The following is a 13410-nucleotide window of genomic DNA, read 5'->3' as shown; positions in this document are numbered from 1 at the left end:
AGTTGTTATCCTTTTGGGACAAAAGTGAAAATTTTGCCTTTGTTTTGTTATTTTAAATTCGTGTTGGTTCTTCACAGGCGTCCAACCTTAGCTGAATAATTTCGCGGCCTTAACTTTTACGCAACGGAAGCATATAATTAATTTACTTACTGAAAATACTTGTCCTAAACCAAGAATGCACCACATCGGGAAGCTGCTTGAAAAGTTCTACTTATCTGCTTGAACGAAAAGATGAGTGAGATTTAATAAACCAGAGAAGACCACAGGACAAGAAGGCGGTTTTACGCAAACAACGCATCGTGCCACGACTACATCACCAGGGCGGCAGACTGTGTGATCCGCGACTTCAAATCAATTACTCTTTGCCTTCCATTCTGGATCCACTCGGAACGTAATTCGTCTAATTTCTTCTCGCCCGCAAAATTGGAACTTTTCCTGGTGACGAAAAATCTCGAATACAACGATGTGATCTTCGCCGTAGAGGATGGACACATTGCTGACTTGGAAGTGCTTGAAGTGCTAACACTCTGATGAGAAGAAAGAAAGTTCTTTTTCGAACAAAAAATAAGTGTAAATTGCTTATTTACGACACGCTCGCACATTTTTGGACACGTACAAGCGCGGTCCCGACTTCGTCTTCCTAAGCCGAGAGAAGTCATAACATGCCATTCATAGGCATTGTGCTAACCTATCTTGCAGGCACACGCGAAAGGCAGCCTTGAAGCAGGAACCTACATTTAGGCCTGAGATTGCTCTTGGCAGCTATGCCTATACTCACAGCCGTCATTTCCGTCCTTTTCCACCTTGTCGATCTTCGAGTGATATCGAAATGTTTTGAAACTATGTTTCGCTTTATGTTTCATGTACCCACATTTTTTCTTCTTCCATGCATTGTTGCGGTTTCCTAAATGCGTTTTTGTTTTTCGAGCAAATAATGGGAAACCGTGCGGAGGACACACCGCCCGCACTGACAGCGCCGTCTTCAATCATCGCCGTGGAGGTGGAAGAGCTGCTGAATCATCTGCGATGAATGCACATAGTGATCGCTCTGTCTTGTTGTTGTTGTTGTGGCTGTAGGAAGCAGGAAACGAAAATGCACGGGCCTGCTACTGGCTCTGTAGCTGAGCCACCTTCGCTGCCTCGTGCGGACAGAAGAGAAAATAGAGAAGAAAGGAAAAAGAAGAGGGAAAGGAAGACGCGCGCCGCAACAACAGCCGTCGTCCACCACCGAAGCAGTGGCGGGTGCAATGGCGGCCTACAACAGATAAAAGAAAGCTGGCTAGCCCTTGCTGGCTTTTTTTTTTCTCAAAGGCTTTAGTATATTGCTAACTGACTTCCAGCTTCCTGGAAGATGCGGGTCTTTTTGAAGTCAGGTGCGCATTAACATGCCCTGCAAAGAAGACTTATTTAGTTCGAAAGTTGATCATCATCTAAGAGTGCTCATTGTCTGTCACCTAAATGACTGCTAGCACGTGCATTGCACGTGGCAACACCACATTAATTAACTAAATAAGCTGATCATATGTTTTATTACGAGCTTACTTTTTTGATATTCATCGCTTCTTTGTGTGGTGCTTATTTTGGCACCCTTTGGACAGAATACCAAACCAACGTATACCCAACGGCACGTCCACAGAAGGACAGGCATTGCAGTGATGTGATCATAGGGTGGGTATTATTATACATTTTTTTTATAAGACAGGCGAAGTTGAAGTAAAAAGAGTTTAGAAATTTGCAAGCCGCTTGCTACACTGTGCTAAATGTCGAACGTAGGTAAATGTTCCTCAGCCGTTAAGCTTTGCGTTATATGTTTGCTAGAATTCTGAATTTTGTTTTGAGTGCTTGTAGCCAGTGCTACAAGTGACTAAAGCAGCTAGCGTCATATATCATATTTGGCTGCGACCCCTTAGTGGAGTGTATGGAGTTGTTGTACAGGTGAAATAATGTGGGTTCATTTTCTCTTGCAGTGCTATGCTGAAGAAACCGGGAGGCAGGATGCCACCGTACGAGTCCCACTCAAATCAATAAGGGCAACTAACGTTAACATTAGCGATAAGCAGAAAACGAGTTTCACTGGGATAGTGAAGAAGATAGCATCTTCCGTAGAGTGAGAGCAGGTCACAGAATGAACATACAGAAAATATGAAGTCTGCGAGGCCGAAGGCCAATCGCTGCGTTAACATGACGGCATCCTCCATCCACGATGTCGGGAGGGAAGATGACTTCGAAAATCGAACCTGCACGCTGTTCAACAGTGCAAACGTCACAGACATCGTGGACGAAGGCCCCGAAGACATTTTGGGTCCTCGATACCACAAGCGCGTCCGTATCGCCATCATCATCATTATGATTGTGACCTCAATAATCGGAAACTCCGTCGTCTGCTGGAAGTTAGTGGTGCAGCGACGTCACCGGCGTTTATCGAAAGCCAGGGTGTTGTTCCTGAACTTAGCTATTGCGGACCTTCTGGTGGCCTGCGTCACGATGACTTCACAGGTCGTGTGGGAAGTAATGGGCCGCTTGTGGATAGCGGGTGATGCCTTCTGCCGGTTCTTCAAGTTCCTACAGACCTTCGCTCTGGTATCCTCCACGTACATGCTGGTGACCATCGCAGTGGACAGACACATCGCCGTCGCTACGCCGCTGGCGCCTAGTCCTGACCCCTGGAAGTTGGCCGCTGCTACGTGGCTGGCCTCGTGCATGCCCTCACTGCCCAATGTGTACGTGTTCCACAGCGTCGAGGTGGCGCCCGGGAAGTGCTTCTGCGCGTCCATCTTCTACGACCGTGGCACACCACTGTACCACCGCCAGATATATATGGGGTTCGTGTTCTTTATGGTGTTTCTCGCGCCTTTGGTTCTACTGGTAACCTTCTACACGGGCATCCTGTGGGCCATCTGGAAGCACAGCTCGAGCAGTGGCAAAGTCGGCCAGCAGACCACCTCTGCCCTGCCACGAGCCAAGGTGAGGAGATTTGTAGACTGCCACTGGCATAATTGTGACCTCGAGGAATTTATGTGGACGAAAAATTGCGCGCGCGTTTAAACGTTCACTTGCAACAGCATCTGGACTCGTGTTGGTTTTTCCTAAGGAGCAGGCCTGTAGAGAAACTAAGCAATTAGGCACCCGCCAATCTCGCGTTGTGTGCTCGAATGATGACACATTGTTCAGATTGAATCTTCTTCAACGTTCGAAATCTTTAAATAATTTTGCCACCATTCTATGAAATTAATATACAGGTGCAAGAGATGCATGAAGAAAACAGCATTCGTGCAGTCGCAGTGGGAGGTTGGCAAGCTATGACTGCTAGTTTCCTAAACCATTTCAACTCGGAGATCCATTAAAATTAAGAGATATTTATTACTCACAGAGCATGTTCTGATTTTTTATGTGATTCTTGGAAATGCTTCCTTTCCCGAGCGGAGACTTCAATCATATTTCATGATTGTGTGACCGCTTTCTGAGAACGTTGGACATTAGACTGATTACAGACAGATTATGCGGAATAATGCGCTTGTTTCACATGCCGATAACAAGCTGTTCAAACAAGACAGCTCGCCACGTCATTGACTGAAAAACAGTGTGATACGATACCAACATATAACATGGTATAAGCCTTTTCAGAGTAGAATAAGAGCACTTCTGGAAGCAGTGAACAAGCGAAGACTAGAGAGTTCGCGAATGTAGCAAAAATCTGAGAACATATTTATTTAAATTTAATTATTTGAATAGTTTAGACTTGGACATGCACAGACTTTAGAGGGCAGACTGCATATATTATATAACAATCTAACTCCGAACTGATATAACACTATATCTATATTGTTCTTTTTTCTCTCGTTATTGGATAGGGCGTAATCATGTTGTTCTGATTTTTTTTTTTCAGTTTGTTCGCTTACTTGAGTGTTGGTTACTTTCAGGAAGGATCATTCCACGAATAAGGTTACATTTGCTTAAATATCATAATAGCAAAAAATTAAACAGCGCCTTATTTGGCTGAGCACAGATATATAAGTGACGAAGCATTATTTAGCCATAGCTTAGCTAAATTTAGCCGCGTCCTGCCATGTTTAGCCAAGTATTTAACGGGTGCTTCAGGTTGAGATGACTGAGATCTAAATAAGGTTTTAGTGGAGCTTTGTCAGACGCAATGAAGCGATGAATACGACAACGTTCCAATCGCAGCATGAACAATTGACAACTTAGGATGGGAAAGAACAGCTTACCAAAATAAAATGTCGAAATTAAACATTAAATTTTGTGTGCAATAATTAAAACGGAACGAAATGGCGCAAGGTATCTTTTTGCCTCAGTGTGGGTTGGAAGCACAATGGCGGAAAGTTTTTGTTTTCCTAGAGCGGTTGATTCAAGAAGTCTTCGCAGCGGCCTCTGCAAAATCGAAGAATGCGAGTAGCAATGCTTCTGCATTAAAAATGATAACAGTTTAGAGATGTCCGGCCAGAATGAGTGCTCTCTAACCATTCAAAGAAAATATTTAACCGATGGAACTACAAATAAGAAATGCAATATTTACAGAGATAATTATTGTTAGACTAATGGCAGTAACGCAGAAAAAAGCGACGGAATAAAATTGAAAGCAACATGGTTTGTACTTCGGTGTAAGACAGTTCTTTAGAGAAAATCTGCAATGGCTTTCCTTTCGATATTCCGTGCATTTTGTGCTAACGCCATATTGCGCTGCTTTTTGATAGCGCGCCGACACTGTTTTTCCTGCCACCATTCGAGAACCTAAGCATTGCCTTCGCGATGTCCGTAATGTACCTTGGGCATTTTTAGCAAACATGTTGGCCCCCAGCAAACCTTCGACCTTCTTTTACTTATTACCTTAACTTCCAAGCAGCCTTTGGAGGATGATTTCAGGCACTCGTCCGTTGCTGCATGGGATTTTGGCTTCCTTAAACTAATGCCTGCGCTCGCTCTTCTCACGGAAAGATATTAAGGCGAAAGTTTTGATAGGCTCATTAATGTGCGTCCATGCGCTCGTGAGTCCGCTGAAAGTGTCACACTCAAACTGCCAATCAAATGATGTCATCAACCACCAACAAGTAATGTCATCCTAAATAAATATCGTCGGTAACCAATCGAACACCAATACATATCAAGTAATTAGTTAAAATGTTACAATTACGTAATACAGTATTTCGCCTAATCACACTTTATGGTTCAGAGTGCCCCTTGAATGAATGAATGAATGTAGCGCAATCATTATGACACATGTAAATATAGCGCTTTCGCGGAATGATAGCTGTGTATTTTCTTGGTTACCTCTGTAAGAGTCGTTTTCAAATGTTCACTCACACCGCAATTGCATATTCACACTGTGACAAAAACCTCCTTTAAACAAGTTCAGAATCGGAAGGCGCTCAGGTGATTAAAAAACATTTTCTGATCTCATACTTTCCCATCCGCTTATATAAACAAATTTCACATGTGTTTTAAACTTTTTAAACCATGTTCACCATTCTGTAGTGCTATCCAGCCTCATAGCGCTGAGAATTTCGGATTTGTGCTGGAGAGACTAGAAACATAAAACTAATTTTACTTGGATGAACGTTAAATCGATTTTCCCAGACATGTAAACACCACCTGTCACTAAATTCGTAACCAAAATGTATGGTACACCACTCTGTATTCCAGTGCCTTTACTTTTCCTTCGAATGCAGGGTGACATATCTCATTTTTACGGCTCGGTTAGAGAACAGCTATTTAACGCCACACGTATGTGTTCCAAGAGAAAGAGAATTCTCTTCTTGGAGCCTCCCCCGATTCCAGTCACGTCAAGCACCTCGAACGTTTTTTTTTTTTTTTTTCGAAATATGAGGAGAATTGTCAAAATGCAATATGAAAGATGTCAAGGCCGTATTTACGCAGGTGCTGAATTTTGTTCTCCCTCACGCACACGCCAGATTACTTTCACCAGCTTCCCTCCTGAATGTCAAGCAGTCCGCTGCTCACCTCAGATGTATTCCATACCCGGCTCACGTGCCTGCGCCTTATACGTACAGGGGCGGTGTTTGGAGATGCTATGGCGAAGACGAAGAGGAAAACCGGAGGCTAAGAACATTCGGTCACTAAATTTATGTGCATTGGGAATCAATGCTTCAGTCGGGGGTCAACTCGCACGGTCAAACAGAGAGAGCGCGGGATCTTGCGAATACTAGCTCCGTTTGGGAACCGAAGGTTCTCTTCTCTCGTTAGCGGAGCTGATTGGATGGCTGTCGGTAAACAAAAGGAATCGATAGATATGAAGGGTCATAGAGAACTGGAACAGTCGGCATAGAAGGATGGAACGAGTCTGAGAGATGGAGTGGCTATTTTGGCTTGTGCGTCTGCAGGGAAACTTGTACTTGCGAGTTTGTACAGATAATTAACCTAGGTGAAGTGGTCAGTGTTAAGCGAGTAATGATAAAGGAATTCAGGTGACCTGGGTTGGGAATGTAAGTAGTAGAAGGAGGAAATTGAGACTAACTTCTTTTCTTATCGTGTAATGTAGATCGAGGCTTGCGCAGAGCCTTTTAGACGTACGCACTACTAAGAAGAGACAGAAAACGATCATTCCGTATGCCATGTGTGCTGTGTAAAAAGCGCATTCGTTTGGTAACATGATGAACCATTTGGCCTCTGTGTTAACATTGTGAGCGTGCATTCGCGATTTTAAAAATTCATCCGGCATCTGGCGGCGAAGCCAGGAAACTACCTAGAGAGGCGCAAGTAGTAGACGTCCCTCAGCGTCTTAGAAACCTGATATGACAGCGCTCGTAGCAAAGAAAGAAAGAAAGAAAGAAAGAAAGAAAGAAAGAAAGAAAGAAAGAAAGAAAGAAAGAAAGAAAGAAAGAAAAAACGATTAGGAAACCAATCCTGCAGCGTTCCGCAGTGCATGTCAGCGCAGTAACATCTCGTTTCGTAAGTTTCCTTTCTGTTGTAGCGGGCGGAGAATCCATGCACATTCAAACTCCGCCCAGAGGGATGAAAGTTTCTTCGACAATCTACGTAAATCTATATTCTCATTTCGTGTTGCGCGATTTATTTCCTGGTATAAAATGCCTCCTATTAACCTTCTTAAGACACCGAATATCTAGAAATAACTACGTGGGAACAACAACTACTACTACGCAGCTCGGGCTCGCGTCACGTTTGCCATAGCGACGTCGGCGCGCAAAAATAAACAACTAACCGTCACAGCTAATCATAGTGCGTTTTAAGCTTGTGCCACTAAAAACTTCATCATTAAATGCGTTTGAGCGAGCGGTCTAAGACGAATGGCTGAATGCTTCGCCGCGTTAAAACTGCATATTAACGGGAGATCGGCACTGCGCTCGATTTCGGACCTCCTCGAGTGTTACGAGAGTGGACTGTTGCGTAATCGCGCACCTATGCGGCCACCCACTTTGCGCGTTGCAGCTCACTGCACTTGAATAATCATCCCCGCATAGGTTGTTGTCGGCAACAGATCTATGGCGACTGGCTGTGAACTGAGCCGTCACCAACAGTTTGTGTTTTTGTTTTCATTATTCTTAGAGAAAGTGCAATTTTTTAGCGACAATACCCGCTTGCAAGGTGCTCATTTGGTCAAATAATTTCACGGGAATCATGCGGTAATAATTAATAAAGTATCAGTAAATATACAGCCGTCGTGATTTTTAATAATACAGTGCGAGCGTTGACCAAACTGTTGGTCAACGCCTTATAACGGCGATAAGCGTGTAGCATGACGAGAGTTCACGCACGCGCACAAAGGTAGAGCGTCGTCTGCAAGGCTGTTCTCATCACCACGAGACACGCCCTGCCACAATATCTGTTCGCAAAAAAAAAAAGATACAAACAAACAAACAAACCAAAGCAATGTCGGCTAGTAGAGAGGCTAGTAGAGAACACGTGCTTTCTTTGTTGCTTCTTTTATCATGTTTCTACCTAACAGAGGGATGCTCAAGTCAGAATGTTCCCATTTCAGGCAAAGCTTTTTGCGTGCTGGTGTATTTGCTATCTTTATTTTTTCTTATTTTAACTCCGTTCCGCCAGCGTGGCTGGCCGTAATAGGAAAAAAAGGGAACATCACGTCGGACACATCTTATTCTTGCGCATGGCTCTGCTGTCCGTCGGGATTTCGTGAACAGATATTGCGGCAGTCGTGTGCCCTCGAAATCGGAACAGCTTAGCAGACGATGCTATCTATAGGCGTGTTGCAAGCTTATCGCCGTTGTAAGGCGCTGGCCAGCAGTTTGGTTGACGCTCCTATATATTATTAAAAATCATGACGGCTGTACTTTCACATACACACGTCGAATCCAGGATTAACTTATTACCAATAATATTAGCTACCATCAGCTTATCCATGCCAGTGTTCGTAATGCAATTTAAAGCATAAGCCCATTTTCATAACGTAAGATCTTGAATTCCATTCATGTGCTTTCAATAAGTCTTGTACTTATTTTAGGTTTAGGACATTTCACTTCTGTTATATATACTGAAATAAAGAAGTAAAAATTGCAGAGCAATGAAAGGATATCGGTAAAACAAGTGAAATATGTTGTAGACATATCCACACATCCCTTTGTCTAGTAAAATATGAAGACCTATGCGAAGAGGTAGTGAATGTAGTTGGGATATACAAAACAACTGGACGTAGCCTTCCTTGCATATACGTCGGAAATGAGTAGTGCGTACTTTGAAGAATGCAGAGCAATTCTGAAGAATGATTTGCAGCTTAACGAAAGGGTGTGATTATTAAAAGAGCTGTCATTTGTAATCTTGTAGGACAAATACCATCTCCTACACAAGAAAGACAACACATGCTTAAGTTTTTCTTGTTTCATGGCATGCTATAAAGGTGGTGCCTTTTAGCCTAGCAGCTACATTTCAATTAACTCCGTAGCTAGGTTTCCTTGAATTTTTGGTGCCTGAGAGTGTTGTAAGTGTGAATAAGCAGTCACTATAGTAGCCAGCACTGTTATATGTCGCTTGTTTAATGCTTTATGTTCGCACTGGTGAATATAAGGTTAAAGGCAAATCAGATGGCGTAACCATTTGCCGTGTGCCTCTTGCACCCAATATCCCATCTCTAGTCTCGTTTACAGCAGAACACTTCTAACATTTATACTCAACCACACATGCTATTGCGTACTGATGAGGGCTAAATAGTTAGCCACATAAGCTCAGAAACCAGTTCACTGAGAAAGGTGTTACGAATTCCTCTCAGTAAATTTGCACGCTCGTGTTAACAAAGCCCAAATGCGTCAGTGTCCGAATCATGGAGACATATAATACATGATGATGTGCCTGCGGTTGACATACTTCTCCAGAAGAATATTTCTTTCTGCACAATCTAACCTTTTTCCGTTCACACTTTTGGAGGCTAAATAGGCAACGGCAGCAACTGTGGCATTGTCGAGTTTTGCAAAATCATAAGACACTATCGGGAAAAGATAGAAGATATGGTAGCTAATATAAAACACAAGCACTATTACTTGCTCTATGGTGGAGTTTACATGAAAGGCGAAACCACTTACAATGCACAGAAAATGTAATTAAAACGGCCCTTGGCTGATGTATAAAGTTTTCGTAGTCACGGGAGCCACACGGCAGACTTCATGCTTTCGCTTAGAGTTGGCACATGGATATTATCTTTAAGTTTTAGAGCAGTGTTCCCATGCTACAACTTCAGCATTGCTACGATCAGCTTGCAGTGAGCAGGAGAGTACTTTTTGTCAATGAGTAGGCACATCAGATACTATGCATGAAGTTTAATTACGAACCAAAAAACGATACACTAGTTTTCTCCATAACAGGTTTGCACTGTTCTTGTGTGTTCCAAACTTAAACAGCTATGCGAAACACCTCAAGTTGTCTTGTCCTCGCTTTCAGCAAGGTGCACAGTGTCAAAGATATATCCTTATCAAACAGCAAGAATAAATAAATTGCACAGGACATACCGCCATGCAAAGTAGAATTTATTGCTGAAATATGACGTTGTGATGCCATGACACTTACATACTACCTTAACCATTTGAATCCCTACTGGACACCGATTGCTTACATGTTAACTGGCAAAATATTTTTGTACTCATCGAAAACCAGTGTTACAAATGATTACCAATCTTTATCAGCCCCGCCGTGGTGTCTTAGTGGTTAGAGTTCTCGGTAGCTCAACACAAGGACGTGGGATCGAATCCCAGCTGCGGTGGCCGCTTTTTAATGGAGGAGAAAAGCAAGGTGCCCTGTGTGCTCTATGCATCTCGGCAGTGCACGTTAAAGAGCCCCAGGTCGAAATTTCTGGGGCCCTCCACTACTCCGTCTATCATAGCCTGAGTCGCTTTTGGACGTTAACAAAACAAAAACATAAACAAAACAGAACCAGTCACCATCAGCAGTAGCGACGTACGCATCCAAGTGCAGGGAAACCTCAAGTGAATCAAATGCAGAATATGAACTTCGATCAAATAACTGTTGCCAGGCTTAACAAAACTAATAGCAATAGGTTTGAAGGAATTTAGTTAAATATCTGAATGGTACATAAAATGTGAAAAAGGTTGACAATAAAGTGATGGAATTTTATAAAGTGTAATGAAGCCGGCTTGTCCGCATAAATCATTTTTAAGTTAACAAACCAAGCTTAAGGCTATCACATACAATAAGTGGTGTACATGAAGCTCTAGATATGTTTAACTGCAAAACTGTGATTTATGTTTTACAGGCTCTTCTTTCTCTCCTTACACTTTCACTCCCACCTTCCTCCCTTCTCTTACGGCGTGGTTCAGGTTTCCACAGAACAAGTGCGACCGATACTGCGCCTTTGCTTCCCTGTGAACCAATGAATTATTGTTCTGGAAATTTAAATCTAACGTGCAGGGGGCTTTCATGCAGTGTGTCAAATAGTAATTTTTTCAAGTTCGGTTCGGGCTCGAGTTTATGCCCTTCAGGTTCGGGCTCGATTTTCCGTTCTGGTTCGAACTGATTCGACGCTGCCTGAAGCGGTTCAAACGTGTTCAGAAAAAAAAAAAATCATACTTAACGACAACAGGGACAGTTTCAAGGATCCTGTGTTTTGCAAGCGGTCTCGTCCAGACGAGTGGCCTTAGAATGAAGACTCCATTTACACCTTAATTTTTTCCTTCCTGTACTGCGTTTTCAAACTAGCTTCTTCCCTCCACCTCCCCTGCTTTTCTTTATTTCTGTTTCTCACGGCGCAGTTCCCCGATACCGATAAATCAGATCAGGTCAGGTCTGGTTAGGTCTGGTTAGGCCTGGTACAGTGGAGTGCAGATGAACAGCCTCTTTAGGACTGGCTGTAGCTAGAAAAAAAAAGTACACGAACAGTTGATTTTTATTTGTGCTTCCCGCTCTCGAGTTGAAGCGAAGAGAGTGAGCGAGCAGAATTATATTTTTCTTGTCACGTATATGTACTCCCCTGGCATTCGATTCTGTATCCGCAGGTGAAGACACTGAAGATGACGGCCGTGGTTTTCGGTGCCTTCCTCGTGACCAACGTGCCGTACATGGTCCAGGAGGTCATCTTGGCCCTAGGACAGCCTGGCATTCTGGACGCCAACGTGGTGGCTCTGTTCGGGGTAATTTCGGCCTCGAACAGCGCCATCAACCCGTACATCTTCCTCTACTTCGAGAAGAGCCAGCGACGGGACTCCCGCAGCTTCATACGCTCCCTCATGAAGGGCTTGCCCTGTTTACGCAGAAGGCTCGTAGGAAGGGACAGTGGCAGCCGGCAAATGGTCAACCTCACTGTCACCTACTCGAGTAGGCACTCGCGGACAATTACTACGTTTAATTGTGACTCCGCCACGTGTTCGGAGAGGACCCAGTCGTGATGATTGCCTGCGTACGTCGAGAATGAATAAAGAATTGCTCGCCTGAGCAGATGCATCCGACGTAGTGGTTAAAACAGTACTGTGGTTTTCTCTGCTGAGCCTGTGTGCACTCAGCCACCAGCGTCAGTTCCATCTGTTGTGTTATTTGAGATTTCAGACATACGGTTATGCGCGTTTCCCTATGAAGATTATTTAGACAAAGGCTCTGTTATCCTAGTCCGAATCATTAAATCGTAAGTTCAGACCATTCCACCGCCGGAAGCAGAGCAGCAATGTCGTTACCCTGCACTTCCCTCCCTGCTTCCCTCCTCCCCCCCCCCCCCCCCCGCCTCCCGGAAAAAAGAAGTCTTGCAAGCTGGCAAGTGCTCACGAATTCTTAACGCAACAATGAAAATGATTTCCTGGCATGCAAATAAGATTGTTCCACATATGCGATATACAGAGTGTTCCAGGAAAGGCTTTGATTTAAAAAAATAGTGGGGTCAAAATAGAAAAAAATTGTTTAGGAACAAGCGCTCTGCTGCGGCGGACACAATTATGCGGCTAAACCTCTTTAAATATCTAGTTAAATAACTAAGATCTATTTTCCCACCGCGGTGGTTAAGTGGGTAGGACGCTCGACTGCTGAACCAGAGGACACGGGGTGGAATCCTGGCCGCGGCGGCCGCATTTCGATGGAGGCGAAAAGCAAGGTTTTGTGCGATGTCAGTGCACGTTAAAAAAATCAATGTGGTCAAAATTTACGGAACACTCCACAACGGCATCTTATAGCGCTTTGAAAGGTTGACGCTTAACGAACCAAGCACCTAAAATCCTCTAACTATTAATTATCAAGCCGGGTGGTCATCTGCACGAGGACTATTCTATACCAGTTTTTGAAATGAAGAAAGTCTCATTTCCTCGTTTCATGAAACTGATATGAAATCATCTTGTTCACGGTTTTCAAATTCCTGATGGGAAAACAGTCGAAATGAAATGTGATAATTAAATTGTTAATTATTCTGTTTTTATTATTTAGGTGGATAATGAAAGGAGTTTTGCAGCACAGTACACGCGCTATAAATATTTTTGTTCGGTTTACGAATGTCCTTCCTTTTATACAGTGCGAATGTCTCTCCTTATTGGCCTAGAATTTAAAAGCTGTTTTTTATTTACAAAGTTCTTGGGGTATAGCTCAGGCAACTTGCTCATCATTGGTGATTACCCAAAGTGGTTAAGGGCATGCTTGTCAAGAGATTTGTCATGACTTCAATGCCTGATCAGCGTGATATTAAAGTGGGGCAACTTCAGAATTAGGAAAGGTCGCTGCACGCATATAATTAGAGATAAAGAAACTGTAATGAAAAAATAAGGTTGTGATGTCACATGCTACACATATTGCTGCAGTTGCGAATCCCTGTACCTGAAAGTTAAAGGTTTCCGTCGCCAACACAGCATTGTCACATTTTCATTAGGTGTAGTTGACTGCTGTCCCATCCCAGTACCACGTTTAATGTCTCGACGTGAATGATCGCACCGACACATGAAACGGGCTGAGGCAAAAGCCTAACAAAATAAGCTGCCTCTACCT

At 43.4% G+C, this 13410-nt stretch overlaps 1 protein-coding gene across 1 annotated transcript; it reads left to right on the top strand.

Annotated features, from left to right (window-relative positions):
* Positions 1–2062: 2062 nt before the first annotated feature.
* On the top strand, positions 2063–11840 carry LOC146198796 (oxytocin receptor-like). The gene is made up of 2 exons (XM_084592656.1): positions 2063–2964; positions 11451–11840. Exons 1-2 carry the CDS (start codon positions 2143–2145, stop codon positions 11838–11840), a joined length of 1212 nt encoding a protein of 403 aa, XP_084448782.1. The 5' UTR covers positions 2063–2142.
* Positions 11841–13410: the final 1570 nt, after the last annotated feature.

This window comes from Amblyomma maculatum, chromosome 2 (assembly GCF_055883805.1).
Source record: "Amblyomma maculatum isolate TAMU_Amacu chromosome 2, ASM5588380v1, whole genome shotgun sequence".
NCBI lineage: Eukaryota > Metazoa > Arthropoda > Arachnida > Ixodida > Ixodidae > Amblyomma > Amblyomma maculatum.
This window is presented reverse-complemented; position numbering and strand designations above follow the sequence as displayed.